This window comes from Acinonyx jubatus, chromosome C2 (genome assembly GCF_027475565.1).
Source record: "Acinonyx jubatus isolate Ajub_Pintada_27869175 chromosome C2, VMU_Ajub_asm_v1.0, whole genome shotgun sequence".
Taxonomy (NCBI): domain Eukaryota; kingdom Metazoa; phylum Chordata; class Mammalia; order Carnivora; family Felidae; genus Acinonyx; species Acinonyx jubatus.
In genome coordinates this window covers 102,433,046-102,450,514 of record NC_069384.1, presented here as the reverse complement: position 1 = coordinate 102,450,514, position 17,469 = coordinate 102,433,046, and the positions used below count along the sequence as shown (strand labels likewise).

General features: G+C 37.6%; 1 protein-coding gene across 3 annotated transcripts in view; it reads left to right on the top strand.

The window, feature by feature from the left end:
- The window catches only part of PPM1L (protein phosphatase, Mg2+/Mn2+ dependent 1L), a 289,323-nt gene that overhangs the window by 185,795 nt on the left and 86,059 nt on the right, over positions 1–17,469 (top strand). For 2 of the 3 annotated variants that reach the window (XM_027061496.2, XM_053221262.1), the window contains exon 2: positions 5,695–5,869. In XM_027061496.2, the coding sequence (XP_026917297.1) occupies positions 5,695–5,869 (175 nt within the window). Of the gene's footprint in view, positions 1–5,229; positions 5,316–5,694; positions 5,870–17,469 lie in introns of those variants that run through there. The other variant, XM_027061497.2, reaches the window with a different exon arrangement.

Here is a 17,469-nt window from a genome sequence, read left to right as displayed (position 1 = left end):
GCATGGTGCCTGGCACATAGAAAATGGTCAATCATTTCCTACTGTTTTTATTTTAGAAAATTGGGAAAATGCAGAAAACAGCATAGAGAAAAAAAATTAGTATCACCTGAACTCTTGGTACTCTGAGATAACTGTGATCCATATTGATATAATTCAGCCAATTTTCTCTTCCCACGTGTAGTGTACAAACTGTTTTGTAATCTGCTTTTCATTTTGAACATTTCCCCACATAATTTAGTGTTCTTTCATAATATGATTTTTAATAGCCACATTGTATTCCATTGTATGGATGCCGCATAATTGAATCAACCAATTTCCATGAATAATACTTCGGTAAACATGTTTACACCCAAATCTTTTTCCCCCCTGGAAGAGAATGTAAACTTTTATTCAAGTAGTGATGTCACAGAATAAATGGCAGTTCTTCCAGACCACTAACCACAATCCCAGGAGTTCCTGTATGAAGAATAAACTCCATCTTGAACATACCACCATAACAGTCTGCCCCAGCCTTAGAGAACCTACATAAATGAGAGGGATTTACATTCAAAAATATTACACCCAAATCTTTAACCTCATATTTAACTTTTTCTTAAAATAAGTTCCTAGAAAGGCCATTACTAGGTAAAAGCTACACACTGTTTTAAAGTGGTTACATTTTTTCATATTCTGTCTAAATAAATTGTCCCATTTATACTCCAACCACAGTATGGAAGGCCAGTTTTCCTGTCCTTCAGACTTTTTACTTGTCTCCGTGCTTTAATTTTATTCAAGTGCCTCTGAAACTCAGCTCCAAGCACATTTTTTCTCAAAACAAGATGTGATTATTTATTTCTCTCTTTGAGATGGTTAGTATTTCCTGTTACTGCTGGTACAGATCCAAACACTGGTTTAACGGGGAGTTAAAACTTCTCCAACTGCCAAGCTCTTTCTTACTCCTAGTTTTCATCTTCTTCATTTCTTAATATTTCTTCTTATGAACTTGCATTCACTACTTTCTAGATTGCTTTTCTTTCCTCCAGTAAATGCTTCTTCAAAACTGATCTTTAAACTCCAGTGATTTTTCTGGTTCTTTTCTTGTTCCCACTCCTTAATTTTTCTCCCTGGAGGCCATTCAGCACTTAATATGGCTCATATATGAAATAAATATGTTAATTTATCCCAAGATTCATGCCTGTTTTTTATTTCTTTGTGAAGTGTGTTTTTCCAGTATTTCATGTGTGTGTGTTGTTTGGACATTAAACTTGCAGGTTCCTTTATGTCAGACGTTTGTTCTCCAAGCGGTGTTGGGTCTAATGCACTTTACTCAGCAGGCATTCAAGAAGTTGGAATTGGCTGGCTGACAGGTTTTTAAGATGAATTGTGAAGCAGTTAGCAGCTTTTAAAATACTTTGCACCCCCGCCCATTCTTTCATATATATTGATTATTTCCTAAAGAACATATACCACTGTAATAGTAAAGAGCTTTTTAGCCGAATGACCAGTACCAGCCTTCTACCTAGTAGGTTCCTGAATTTAGACACTTAGTCATTCTGCTGCTTTTATTTTATCCTTTTTGAGTATTTTTTACAAGGTCTGCTCTAGCCCTTTACTGTCCTCCAGACCAAAGTTGCTATGTATGCAAATTCTGTAAGAGGGTGCATTGGCAGGGCACCTTTTGTGCCCTGCCTCACCAGTTTTTAGCTCATCTTTCCAGCTGTTGACCATCTTCTCAGGTGTAATCTGGAGAACCTGTGAACTGTGTGTCTTCCAGTTTCTGCCCTGAGGCTTCTCTGCTACCACCCGAACAAGCACAAACTTGAACATGTAGGCAGAGTTAACCTCCACAGGGCAACCATTAACTGAGAAGCCCAGTTTTGAGCTGCATTCCACATGACTCTTCAGACGGTCCCTAGCAGATTCAAACCCATTGCCAAATGAAGAAATAAAGGCAAGAATGGAGAAGATGGAACAATTATGGAGAGAGGAACACATTAAATAAAGCTTCCTGTACAGTTTTGTATGTGAAGTACATAATTTGCTATTTTGGGTTTAAGCTGTTTACTTTCCTACAGTAATGACATCAATGATAATTAAAGACTAAGTGTAGTAGCATTTTCCAGTGGAAAATGACTCCTAGGCTCTATCTAGAATCGTGAAAGCAAGTTAAGATTGCAAGCAAAGAATTATATACTGTCAGAAGGTTTTCTCTAAAAGCTATCGCAAAATACCTGATTCTTGGCTAGAGCCAAGATGTTAAACTTCTTGGTGCCAAGCACTGAACCAGATGCTGGGGGAACCTAAGGGTATGTAAGATACAGTTCTTATCTCAGCCACACTGAGGAAAATACTTACACCTATACAAATACCTACACAAACACTTGAAAGACTCTTGGCTACTATTAGGTGTGTTCACTAAAAGAATTTGTAGCATTTTAGCCAAACTTTGAAGGATGTGAAGGACTGGCCAAAACCAGTAATTTGTCTACTTTCATTCAAAGTTATTGTGAACATACAGAATGGTAACAGCATAAATTGCTGGGGAAAGTGTAAAGTACCACACGAATGCAAGATACTGATATTGCTAACTAATATTATCGTTTCTGGAATGGTTGATTATAAGAGCATGTAATTTAGGATTTAAACTTCCAGTAGCATTTCTCATTGATGAAACAATAGATAAGTAATCTTAAATTTTAATTTTTTAGAATTCCAATGAAATTCTTAAATTTAAATTTTTCTTTGTATTATCTGTTACCTGTGGAATAATTATAATCTCAGTTAATAAGATAACAGCCTGGTTTTTTATTGAGATATAACTGACAATTGTTTCAGGTGTACAACATAATGATTTGGTATTTGTATATATTAGGAACGATTACCACATTAAGTCTAATTAACATCTATCATCACACATAGTTACAATTTTTTCTTGTGATAAGAATCTTTAAGATCTACTCTCTTAGCAACTTTCAAATATACAATACAGTATTTTCAACTGTAGCCATCATGCCAAACATTATACGCCCAAGACCTATTTATTTTATAACTGAAAGTTTGTACCTTTTGACCACCTTCACCCATTTTGACCACCCCCATCCCACCAATCTGTTCTCAGCATCTACGAGTTCAGTTTTCTTTTGTTTTGTTTAAGATTCTACATATAAGTGAGATCATATGGTATTTGTATGACAGCCTCTTTTTTAACATAGATTCACGCTTGAACATAAGGTTTTAACTGCCATTTGAATACATTTAGAGCATTGCCTCAGTATGAAGGTGATTTCTTGAAATATCTTGACAGAATCTAGTATTTTGCCAGAATTGCTTTCTTTCTGTTCCTCTTAAGAATCTTTCCCATGGGAAGAACTCTATACATGCACATGCAGTTATACTGTTTTAGAAATGAAATGCCAAAGTCTAACAACAACATAGTAAAAAAAAAAAAAAAAAAATAGGCCCTGTTCAAAGGCCTGTATCATGATTTTAATTAGAAAAGTAAATCAGTAGTACAATTTCAAGGAAATGTGTATGCTTTCAATAATAGAGAGTACACCAGTATTTGTAAAATGTGCATTTTAAATTACTGCTGGTACCTCATAGATTATCTCCAAGAAAAAACATTAAAGACGATATTACACTAAATAGCAAGGTAGTATGAGTCTACAAATAGTTATTCTGCAGTATGTTTGTTTTCCAGTGTCAAGAGAAAATTGTTATTAAACTCTAGAATTAAATATGTTGTGGTAATATGCTGAGTCCATTTACATTTTATGGAATAATTTTATTTGTTCTGCACTAGATGGCTGGCAGAGAAATTGAGCAATGTTTGGTGAAATTTTAAAATTGTAATTTCATCAACAACTGACCTAGGAACTCTAAATGTAAATGTGGAAATAAAAAGTGTTGGGTGGTATATTTTGCCATTCTGAGGACTGATCTATAACTTTTCCCCATCATTTCCCAGTAGACTTTTCCTGGGAAATTAATTGTCATTGTTCTGGCAAGTTTCTCTTCCTCTTAAACTGTGCTAACATTTAAAAGGAAAACTCTGAAGGTTACAAAGATAAAAATTTTAATAAAGATAAAGATAAAAAGATAAAAATTTTAATAGTAAAAATTTTAATAGATTTTAAAGATAAAAATTATAATAGTAAGAGCAGTGAAACAATTCAGAAATGTGGAGAGTAAAAAGTGAGTATTCTCTACAATTGGAGTATAGCTCTCCCTACCTTCTCCCAGGCACATATGATATTACAGATTAATTATGTACATACATATATGTATGCTTTCCATAAAAAGGATATATTGTCACTGGTATTCTGTAACTTTGTTTTTTAATGTTAAAGGTAATATCATGATGTTCTTCCTTGTCAGTTCAAATAGACCTAGCTCATTATTTCCAAAGGTTATAGAGCATACTGTTCTATAAACGAAAAAACAAAACAAAACCCTGTTGATGAGCATGTACTATATATGTGTTTGTGTGTGTGTTTAACTCACACTTGTCTTAAATTATGCAATGAATAGCTGTATCAGAATTAAAATATATATATATATTAAACTATGTGGATGGGTCTTCTAGGCACATATCCCAGAGACAATCCTTTTTAACAGTTTCTTTTATTTAAATTTATTAGTGGTTGTGAGTATAATTTTAAGCAGTATATGTATGCATTTGTTTATTTTATCACCTTCAGTCCCCATGCATGTGAGGCAGAACTGGACCGCCAGGAGATGCCAAACTCTTGGTTTTCTTAAGCGATGTGTTTTAAGAATTTCACAATTCCCCTGATTCATACATGCCGCTGTATCACTTAATTTCTCTCTTAAAGTTCTGTTTAACTTTAATTGTGATTCTCAGCTGGGAGGGAGAAGAGTATGCTATCTCCAGCCCAGCAGCAGAACATACCAGAATCTTTGGGGAGGTCTTTTTCAAAGTATGCATGCCTTCCTTCCTACTTCAAATGGAAGCTTGCTTACCTGGTTGAAAAATCACTGCATGCGATTTCAGGTGTTACTAGTTAGGAGTGCTTCGTGCAGATTGTGTAGCCGAGAAAAAGAAAATAAGCTAAGAACGATTTCTATGTCTATATATCTATATCTGTATCTATATATCAGAAATATATATGTATATATATAGGCCAAGACATTGAGTGGTAAACAGTTCTTTTTTCAGGTTAAGGGCATCATTGCCTTAGGTCTCTTCATTCTGTTTATGCCATTATTCCATTATCAGCCCCAGCAGAGGACTCTCTATTCACTTCACAGGAGTTCCTGTGTAAGCATTAATGAGCAGAGAACATCAAAGCAGAGAAGTGGATGCCGTGGCATAGGTGAGCTCACCGCTGGGTTGAGTGACTAGCTTCTGCATTCTAGACCAGGGCAAGTCAGATTTATAGCCAGTAAAATTACTATCACTGGGTCCTCAGAGTTCAGCGGAATAGTTGGAACTCCGGGTGATAACTCTTTGTATGCCAAACCAAATCCATCATCTTTTGTACCTTTAAACCTGGTAGAAAATTCCTAGAGGTCTGTGAGTCTATTTGAAGGCCCACCATACTTCGTAGAGTGGAGTCTAACAATGACAATGACAAGAATGTGCTTGTCTAAAGGGTTTGTGTCACAGTGCTTTCGGTTTCACTACAGCACTTGAGGGGAAGGGAACAGCCTAAGATGGCTACTAATAGGGTTCTCTACCTGTTTTAACTGCAGACTGCAGCAGAATATGTAAAATCGCGACTCCCAGAGGCCCTCAAACAGCATCTTCAGGACTACGAGAAGGACAAAGAAAATAGTGTTTTGTCGTACCAGACCATCCTTGAACAGCAGATTCTGTCAATTGACAGAGAAATGCTAGAAAAATTGACTGTATCCTACGATGAAGCAGGTATGTTTGTCTTTAACATGCACGCGCGCGCACACACACACACACTTTTTTTCCCTGCAGAAATGTCTTTATAGACTTTGGTTTAATTTAGGCCCTTTTCTGAGGTAGAAGATGAAGGGCAGACTGGATTCAAAGTTACATAACATGGATTAACAATAAATTTCTGCTCTGCAGTTTTAGTATCAAAAATTTCATCAAGAAATTCCTAAAAATGGCTCTTAAGTATCAAATCCCTTTAAATTTTTTGCTTTTTTTTTTAAATGGAATTTTTCTGGCCTCTTATCCACCATGCACTCCTGTTGATTTAATCATTTAAAGTGTCACTTCAATTTTGGATACCAGCTAAAACCTTTTACATCCGACAATCCAAGGATTGTTACTTGCTTCAAGCATTACTTTTTAATTTCAGAGACTTTCTTTTCTAAAGAGGTACCATTTTTTTTTTCCTTCAAGTTTCAAGCTGAACTTAACTTTCTTTTCCTTTAGCTCCTCAGATGAATTCTCACCCCTAATACCACATTGTAGACTTGGGTTCACTGCCTGCCATAATTCACCCATCTAAGGGAGTTTCTTAATGAAGGCATGGACAGGCCTCCTTATAAAACCATTTTAAAATATTACAAGGTCTGTCAGCTAGAACTCAATTTTAACAAAGCCAGTACAGTATTACTTGGAATTTTAAAATCTTTAATAAAATTAAACTTGGGAGAAATATCTTGGATAAAATTGTCATTACTTACCCCTTATTCTCCCCTCCCAGATTTAGGAAAATAGGTTGCTAATGGACAAATGTTGGTAATATTAATCCCCATTTTAATACCAGGAACTTCTGTCTGTATTTTCACAAGGAAGTTGTTAGTTTGCATCTTATTTTCTTTCTCATGATCTAAGCAGTCTCAATGCTGACATTCTTAACATTTGATTTCAAGCTTGAATAGCAAACAGAAGAGCAAATTTAAAAAGCAAACATTAGGGGCAGCTGGGTGGCTTAGTCAGTTCTTGATTTCAACTCAGGTCATAGTCTCAAGGTCATGAGATCAAGCCCTGTGTTAGAGCATGGAGCCTACTTAATATTCTCTCTCTCTGCCCCTCTACCCTGCTTGCTCTCTCTCTCTAAAATAAATTTTTTTTAAAAATTCTAAAAAGCATATATTATATACTACATATGTCTAACCACTAAAGCAGTTTTCTGGTTACCAATCTGTTCCCATTTACATTCCATCCTCTAATCCCTTTACACCCCTGTCAGAAAGGATCCATATCTCTACCCTTGCCCAAGACATTTGCCCAAGACATTACTACTCTCTCTCAGTCTCCTTTGCTTTATTAATTTTCCAAACACATTGGCTTTCTTCTGCCTGGTGAGTGGTTAGTTATTTGATCTCCATATTTATCTTGTTTTTAACATTCTTTTCTTTGGAATTCACATTTATCTCCTCTCCCATCCCCAATGAAATAAAGTAAAGCTATGATTTAGCCCAATGAAAATACTATGAATATTTATAGAATCTTAGAGATTATAGACCTCATGTAGTCCACCCACTTGCTGTTCCCATAACCATTTTATGGTGAGAAAACCGGGACCCACAGACCTGCCTAAAATCACACACCTCCTAATTACTAATCAAGCTGGGCTTTCACCACACTCCTGCAGGTTCTCATCCCCTCAGTAGGCATTTGTTGAGTGCATAGCAGATTTCTAGGCCATTGGAAGAAAGAGGAAAGGTATCAAAAAAGGCAGGGAGGAATCTGAGATATAGAAAACACAGATCTTGCTTGAAGTCTAGCTGGCGAACTAACACATCTGTGTATGACTTCTGGAGAAAAATTCCCGAGGAGTTTGGGAATAGGCACGCTCTGGAATAGCTACAAGCTATCAAAGTTAAGCTGAAGGGAGTAAAGGAATAGTGAAAGCGGCTCAGATTTTCAGTGGGACTCTTTTGGGGACAGCATTAGTTTAAACCCTGAAGGACAAATGATGAACATGGTTTTATGAAGAGAACATGGTTTTATGAACATGGTTTTAGTCTGCATGCATGAAAGGGCCCAGGTGGACACCAAGCTGGCAATGAACATCAGCCTCAGCCTCCTACCACCCAGTTTTAACTTCTTCAGGAAAAATTTTCCACTCACCTGCACTCTTGTTGAGTAACTACTCATCTGCAGAGGTGCCCTTGTATGTGGACGTTAGGGGCAGATACTCTGGCATGGAATTTATCGGTATGAAGGATTTATCAACTTGAAGCAGTGGAATGAATACAGGATTGGGAGCTGGAGAACTGAATTCTGGGACTTTCCTCTGGCTTAACAGTGGTGTGATCTTTAGCAAATTAATCTCTTAGAGCCTCTTTCTGCATCTATAAAGTTGGGCTAGTAATATCTCACAGGGTTATTATAATAAAAGATAGCATGTTTGGGGAAGTCCTTAGAAATCATATTGCAAATGCTGCTAATGTTGAATGAGAACAGATTTGGATCTTGTCTGTCTCTCAGACCAGTTTAAAATACTCTTAAGAGGGTTTTCTTGGCATATAAAGTTTGGGGAGGGAGAGGGAAATTTTTAAAAATGATCTTCAGATGCTTCTGAAAGTCAAACCACATCTATCTGTTAAATTCCCCACTCTGGGATCAGTTTGCCCTTGGTCATTCCTGCATGAGGTGACACATTTTGTGGGGACTGTGTATATGTATATGAATAGGTGAATGTCACTGTGTGTTAGAAAACCAAAAGATCATTCACTGCCTTCTCCTCCACTACCCATATATTTAATATTTCATTTAAAGAAAGAAGAGAAAATACAAAAATACTGTTATTTAATAGAAAAATATTTCATCATAGTACAAAAGAATCAGGATAGAAAATCGGTAAAAAAAAAAAAATAGCCAATACCTTCAGATATAAACATCCTATACTAAAATACTCATTTGCTTCAAGTATTGAACTTCTTTTTTTTTTTTTAATTTTTTATTTATTTTTGAGAGAGAGACAGAGTGCAAGCTGGGGAGGGGCAGAGAAAGAGGGAGACACAGAGTCTGAAGCAGGCTCCAGGCTCTGAGCTGTCAGCACAGAGCCGGACATGGGGCTCGAACTCACGAACTGTGAGATCATCACTTGAGCCGAAGTTGGATGCTTAACCAACTGAGCCACCCAGGTACCCCAACTACTGAACTTCTTATGCTATGCTAGGTGTGATGTCCTCACGTTCTTTTTTTTTTTTTTAAGTTTATTTATTTATTTTGAGAGAGAGACAGAGAGACAGAGAACGAGAACACGGGTGAGGGGCAGAGAGAGAATCCCAAGCAGACTCTGCTCTGTCAGTACAGAGCCCCATGCAGAGCTCAATCCCATGAACTGTGAGATCATGACCTGAGCTGAGATCAAGAGTCAGACGCTTAACCGACTGAGCCGCCCAGGCGCCCCTGATGTTCTCACATTTTTAATTCAGCTCTCCTAGTTTTAAGAAGTAGTTGTAAATTAGACACTAGCCTGGTCTCTAGAGAGGTTAATTTGTTTTTAATGCTCATCCACGGATAAATCAGCCTGAGTGACTTAATGACAGTTGCCACCATCTGTGGCTTCTAAACTTCTAAATACCAATTAATGAAAAAATTCCTTAGATGCTTGTCTAAAACCAGTGGCTCAGAGCCTTTTCTCCCTCCCTCCTCTTTGTTAGTCTTTCCTTCTTAGCATCCTCTCTTTTCCTTTAAGTATATACATACCTTAATGCTTTACTCACCTATAATTCAAGTATCTGGCAATCTGACATACCTGAAATTTAGCAAAGAAATGGAAAGTAAGGAAACACCACATGCAACCATACCATGTCACAGAATTTGTGGACAAACCCATACAACAGAGGCTTTAGATTCTCACCTAGAATCTATATATTTTTATTTTATATTATTCTGAACAGTTAGGTTATATTTTCCAATGTGATATTTTCTTTTATAAAATTCTTTTTCTGACCATGAGTGTTACATTTTTATTGCAGAAATAGAAGTAAGTAGAATGGTGTAAGAGACTAGTAATTATAATAATCCTACCATTGTGAACATTTTGGTGCATTTCCCTCACTCAAAGCATTTTTGAAATATGGTTGATAATTCTGCAGTTTTATATTCACTTTCTTCACTTAGCATTAGTACGTAAGTACTTCCTCATTTCATTAAAACCTCTTTATGTGAAGATAATTTTAATGGCTGCACAATATCCTGTTCTTTGAAAGTACTGCTAGCTAACTAAACATTCTCCTATGCTGACACTTACGGTTTTTGTTTTTGTTTCTGCTATAATGAATCATGCTGCAATGAATATGGTGGGCATTTGTCTGCATTTCATATTACTTTAGAGAATAGACTTTGGAAAACATGAGTTTAAGATTAGGATTAGAAGGTGGGGAAGGGGATGATAATTGGAGCAGAGACCCTGAGGGCAGCAAGGAATACGAGTAAAGAGTAAATCCACAGACACCTATAAAAAAGTTATTTGTATTCCCAGCATTGCACTACACTCTGTGAAATCAGCATCCATAGACTCTATATTATAGGGTTGATATCATTGATCTTCACAGTAGTGACCTTGATTCACAGAGAATGTTAATTATATTTTGTATGTAAAAATAGTAATTGTGTAAACCAGTTTAGAAGCATTTTCATCCAAGTGATTTATTTTTAAGTTTTGACAGGAATGAAGATGTATTATGGTATAATTGAAAGAGGTTTTGGAACTAAAAGACCCAGACTGTATTCTAACTCTACTGCCAACCAGGTTTATGATCTTGAGTGAGTCACCAAATCTTCCTAAAGCCCATTTTCCCATCAATCAAAGGCATGGACAGGATCTCATAGATGTCTTCCATTTCTTAAACTGTAACTCTGGTCTCTTGACACTGGAAAATGTGGGTAGCCATAGTTTCTGCAAGGTTGCATGTAGCTTCATCTTGAATCTTCTGCTTGCTCTATTGCCTCCCTCTTGTCTCCTCACACATCCCATGTAATTTGTATGTAATATCTGACTAAAAGAAAAACATTACTTAACTTTCCTGGCATCTGCATATGAAAATGCCTAGGCACACTTTTGTTCGTGGGATGGGAAGTGAGACGATAAGAGTCCAACAACATTAGATTTTGGAAGGAGAGTTTCTGAGCCATCATTTATGGATCCTTAATTTCCAAGAGCTGAGCCCAAGCAAAGCTACCTGCGGTGAAGACACACCAAGTACTATAATGGATGTTTTGGAGAAATAGCTTTTTAAAAGGGTGGCGAATGAGCTCTGAGCAGTTTAGGAAGTAGCCGGAGGGTTACTTCCTATCGAGCTTATTTTATTCTTAAAATAGACGGTACCTAAAAGTTACACCTACGATTTAATTGAGCCATTAGTGTCAGCGTAATCAGTGATCTCAAAAAGAAAGCCATTTACTGTCATGGGGTAAAAATTGAACACACATCGGGAAACCAAACCCAGGAAAGAGACTGTGAATTATTTAGGGACCTTTCAAGTTTTCTACGAACATAAAAAATTCAGTAAAAGGCATTTGCAGGAAGTTCTTCACTCTAACAAATAGAGTGAATTTCTCAGTATGTTTCTCAAACACGTCCTGAGGGAAGAAGTAACACTAAGGTTTCCTTACTTTATATCTTCAATCACGATCTCGTTTCCAGGCTGAAAAGATACACTTGCCAGAGCGTTGCTGACAGGTTTTCAGAAGAAGGGAAAAACAGGGACCCAAAAGAAGCTTAAAAAGGGAAATTAAGTCCTGGTGTGTAACCTCTGACGCCAACTTCTGAATTTCTGTAAAAAATTTAAATCTGTTTTATTTTTCCATTATAAGAGCAATATAAATACATTTTAGCACTTTTTTTTAAATGGTAAGATAGAAGATGAAAAGATATCTCTAATTCCAGCACTTACACATAGCCACCATCTTTAGTATAATTACTGCCTCTCATTTTTCTGTTGGGTTTTAGTTCTTTTTACCCAATTATATATGTTTTTTCATTTAAGACTGAAATGTCCTATTTTTCTGTGTTCTTTTAAACTACTCAGAAAAGTAATTGTTCATGGTTGCATAATAACCTATTGAGTGGATATGCCATAGTTACCATTCACATAACCTTTTAATATTTCCAGCATGGTCCCTACCTTTTTTATCCACGTTCTCATTACCATATAGAATCCCTGAATTTGAAGGTTTGCTTCTAACCTGTGAAAAGGTGAAAATAGGTAGTATTATTAACAGAAACACAATGAGGACTTTTGTAACGCAGCCAATTATTAGTCATACAACAGTGGAAGCAGAAGATGAAAATAGGTAGTCAAAATCCACTTATAATCTGAGAACTTCTTTCTGGCCAATAATAGCAGTCTTTTTAACCATGCTAATTTAAGTTTCAGTTATAATTCTTATATTTCCCCCTTTTTATCATGGATTTCAAAAGCCAAAAGATAAGTGTTCAGGGAGTAGTAACAAAGTGACTTTGTCAATTATAAACTAGAAAACTCTGTGCCACAGCCTTTGGAAAGTATCCAAACATGGGATTCACAAGCCCTGGGGCTGGTTTCCATGTCTATGGTGGAACATAGCACCTCTCTGCTTGGTTTCTTCCATTTTTAAAAAAGGACATTGCATTAGGTATTTTGTTAAGTTTTTTTCAGCTTTACCAATGTGTGATTCTGTCGTTAGTTCATTTAACATTTATTGGTTTATTCATTTATTCACTCTAAAAATTGAGCACCTGTGAGGAGGGCATAGTGCCTGCCACTGGGAATGCCCAGATGACCATGTGGCCCTTCACTGCAGGTGTGTGTGGATGCATAATGTGTGTATACACGTGTGCCCAGTGGTAGGAGGTCAGAGGGACAGAAGTAGAAACATATAACTGGAGTAGAGTGGAATCAGTGCTCTAGAGGGTATGTTCAGAGGACAGTAAATGTGTAGAAGAGGCAAGAATTACATTTGGGATGAAAAGTATTCTTAAGTAAATCAGAAAATCATAAGAGAATCCCTAAGCCTCTTAGAAACTGTTAATCTGGAAATGTAATGTCAGTTGCATTTTTAAAGGCAGGCTTAGTGTGACTAATGCTTTATTTCTCCTTTGCTTCCTGTGATGATGTGCCAAAGCCTCATACAGACATGTTCTTGCCCTCTGCCATAGTATCACCTTCCACATTTTAAATGTTGTTCTCCAACTAATATTAATTAGCGTATATTAATTAGTTTACATCAGGGGCGCGTGGGCAGCTCCGTCGATTGGGCGTCTGACTCTTGATTTTGGCTCAGGTCATGCTCTCACATTCGAGAGTTCAAGCCCTGCGTTGAACTCTGCGCTGGCAGTGTTGAGCCCGCTTGGGATCTTCTCTCTCCCTCTCTCCCTGCCCCTCCCCTACTCATGCTCTATCTCTCTCTAAAAAATTAATAAACTTAAAAAAATTAGTTTACATCAATATGTTATCAGCATTGCCTGTTTTCTTATGAGATGTCCAAAATTAAAAAAAAAAAAAAAAGATAATTCAGAGTGAATTTTATACAAGTGATATGATGGGGAGTTATTTTTTTAAAAAGTCACATTCCCCAGCTTCCTTTTGATTTTTAACAGAAAGCTTCATATCCACTCTGAGAATACATTGCTCCAAGTTTTGTGGTGTGCAGAATAAAATTTTAAATTTTGAAGAATTTGTTGAGAATATTGGAAACCACAAGCTAACACTGGGATTTAGAATCAGGAAGTGCCACCTCTAGTGATTAAAACATTTGAATGGGGCTGTGTTTATCTTTCTAATCAAGTTGTCATTGTTTGCCACAAGGGAAGTAATGTTATTACCTGTTCTAAAGTAGTATTTGATTACAAGGACTGAAGAAAATGTGTACACTTCAAAGAAAATAATTGTACCAGGTGGTCACAATTTAGACTGCATTGGCCAGGCAGAGACAGGATGCCGATGCTCTCAGTATCTCTTCCTTTCAGCACTATCGGAATTTTGTAACCAAGATTCTATAGACTTTGTTGGAATGCTTGTAATAAATTTTAATGAGATCCAAGTTAATTGTAAGACCTTCAGTCTGTAGGGAAAAATAGGATAGTTTTTAAAGTGCCAGAATTTCTAATGTACCGTGACTGTCCATTTGCAGTAGTGAGATGTAAGCAAAATGCATCCTCTGGCTGACTTTCAGACTGGGAAGATCTGTAATCATAGGCAGCTGGACTACTGTTTAATGTCATTTTGCAAGAATGTTAAATTTAATCTTCGGGAGCTACTAGACACACTCCAAAGTTTCATTTGGTAAATTGCCTTCTGAAAGGCACTGTTTTCAAGCCACCCTCTCTCATCCAGAGGAATTCTCTTTGTGTTTCTTTCTTTGGTTAATGTCCCCATCTCAAGGCTGTGTGGCTTAGGCCCTTTCTGGTGAGGCTGGTCTGATGAAGAATTTCTGCCGTGCCTGCCCTCAAGAAGCACCTGAATGTGCTCTTGTAGTTTTGTCATCAGTCCAAGGGAACTGTAAATCAACTATGGAGAAATCACTAGGACGTACAGTGTTCATTCAACGCAAACATTTATTGTGTACCGGGTTCTCGCTAGGTGCTGAGAGTCTAAGAAATGGGGAAGGACAGTGGACTTAGAAGTCTTTCCCTTTGAATTTATTGCTAATGCTGACTAATGTCTCTATAAATCCATCTTCTAAGACCTGCCTCAAAATGACACCTTAACTGGCTTCTTCCTTACCTGAGTCAGGGCTTTCCGTTCCTCTGACCTCAGCCCTTCTCATCCAAGGAGGTAACACATTATCCTTTTGTTGTTTATTATTCTACTTGCTTCCTCAAAGTTTGATTTACATACAGTCACTATTTACATGCATACAAGAATGATGGTGCAATAAAAATAGGAAAGCAAGGCCAAAAAGGAGAAGGAAGCAAATGTACTAACCATGAAAAATAGGCAAAATGAAAATGTTTTCCAATGGGGACAGCTTCTCTTCTGGTACTAAAGTGTCTGTGGACTTTTTCAAAAGGCACCTTGTAAACAGGCCATTGAGCAGCATTATCTCAGCTTGGGTTCCCTAAAAGCAGAGTCTAGGGGCGCCTGGGTGGTTCAGTCGGTTAGGCGGCCGACTTTGGCTCAGGTCACGATCTCACGGTCAGTGAGTTCGAGCCCCGTATCGGGCTGTGTGCTGACAGCTCAGAGCCTGGAGCCTGTTTCGGATTCTGTGTCTCCCTTTCTCTGACCCTCCCCCGTTCATGCTCTGTCTCTCTCTGTCTCAAAAATAAATAAACGTTAAAATAAATAAATAAATAAATAAATAAATAAATAAATAAATAAAAGTAGAGTCTAGAACAAAAGCCTTGAGTGCAGATAGTTAATTTAGGAATGCAATCCCAAAGAACAGGAGTGAGGGGCATGGGGAGTGGAAAAGGAAGCAAGGGAAAAGAGAAACATGGGAAGCTAATATGAGGACACATTATGGGGTTGGCCTCCCCTGAGGGTGACTGACTGCTGCCTAGGTCCACAAAGGAAGCTTGTGAACAGCATGCTGGAAGCATCCACCAGGAGGTGAAAGGGGAAGCATTTAGCTACTAGTCCCACTCCTCACTTGTCAAGGGTCGCTCCACAGACATGAACTTCACACTTCTGGTTTACATTTGCCTGAGTGCCAAGTGGGTTTGGCGGGCGTCCCATACCTTAGCATCAGGGAAGCTCCCAGGAAGGAAGCAAATGACCAATGGCTCAGGCAAGGCTATATCTGGACTGAACTGGGTTAAGAGGTGGGACCAAGAGAGGGCAAAATGGTACCCAGGAGATGTCCCATACGAGTACAACAAATGAAATCTTATAACAACTTAATAAGAATTGCACGTGAGTTTGTCTTACTGTCATTTCTTGCATAACAGCCATCTATAAAAGCCAAAGATACGTTTTTCATATTTTTCAAAGCTCTGGTATAGCATGTGGCTCTGTTCAATGCAGAGAGTATTTAAATGCATTTATGGAAAAAAATCTTACGTATAACAGGAGACAAAAGGAAAGGGTATTTTTGTTTGATGTAATATTGGCAGCTTTCCAGCTTAAACCAAAATAATTGACTAATCCTCATTTTTATGGCTAATGAATTCAAGTACCTAGGCTCTTCAACCTGAGTGGCACAGTGAAATCCAGCTTTTCATATGTGTAAAAATTAATTACCTTCCATAGATAACTCACAATAGTGGTTACCCTGGAGAGGAGAGTACATTTTTATCCTCTATTGTATTATTTGAATTTTTAACTTTGTCCATACATTTTCTTTTTTTTTTTTTAATTTTCAATAAATAAATAAAACTAAATAAACCTTGTTAGTACATTTCCCCTTATCTTCAATGCTGGAAATAGAATATAATAAGACTGAAAACCATTCTCCTTGTTTTCAGTAAAGCTTTTCATGTATATCCATGGAATAAGTAAAGAAAAGAACTCAGCAACAGGGTCAGCCATCATGGAACTGCATTGTCAAGGTCAAAGAAGGTCAGTAGTGAGACGGGCTTACTACTGTGCCAGTGAACACCTGAACTCCAGGGATGCTTCTGCCATAGGGTTCTTGGTGGTCTTTATGCCCTATGTCAGCACTGGTCCCAGAGTCCCAGGAAGGCTAGCCTTATTGGGGGGGTAAAAAAAAAGGAGAGAGAGAAAAGTTCATCTGAAAGAGAATAGCACTCATGGCCAGTGAGCTGATGTGGATTCAGCATTTTCTGATCTTACTTCCTGGTGGTTGCCTCTGGTCTACCCTACCTTGATCTTCCTGTGTCTGACAAGTTACCTGACTTGCTGCTTTACTTGGCCTTTTAGTCTGATTCTCTTTCCTGAACTATAGCCAAACCTCTACTAATTTTCTTGCAAGAAAGTATAGCACACTGGAAAGAGCCTAGGCTTTGAAGCCAAACTGGCTTCAAGTTTATTACTTATCATGCCTTATACAGCTTTTTATGAGGATTAAAGATAGCGTATGGAAAATGACAGACATAGGGTAGACAATGAGGGTAACAGTGTTCGCCTTTCTGCTATTATCTTTGCTGTTACCTAGGTTGTCATATTTTTAGTTTGTTATACAGGGGCATTTTCCCAACCCCTTCATGGTTGAGAAGATTTCCTATCTTAAACTGTGCATAGACTGATTTCCTACATGAGCACAACAGAAACCATCAAAATTCTGGCTCTGTCAACCTCCTCTTTCTTCTTTGTGCTGCCCTGAATGGAAAAGCAATTTCTCTACTGCATTGGTACTCTGTTTTTGGTTTTTCTTTCCTAATGCTGTGTCTTTGTTATCGCTTGCTGCATAACAAATCACTCCAAAACTTAGCAGCTTTAGACAATAATTGTTTATCATCTCACACAGTCTCTGAAAGTCCAGAACCCTGTTTGGTTCTCTCGTGAGGTTGCAGTCAAGTTGTCAACCAGGGCAGCAGTCTTTGAATACTGGGGCTGGAAGTACTACTTTCAGGCTTATTCATGTGGCTCTTGGCAGGAGGCTTCAATTCTTTCCACATGGCCTCTCCATAAGGTTGTTTGCTATACAGCTTCCCTCAGAGATCTAAGAGAGAGCAAGGGAGTACCCAAGATTGAAATGGCAGT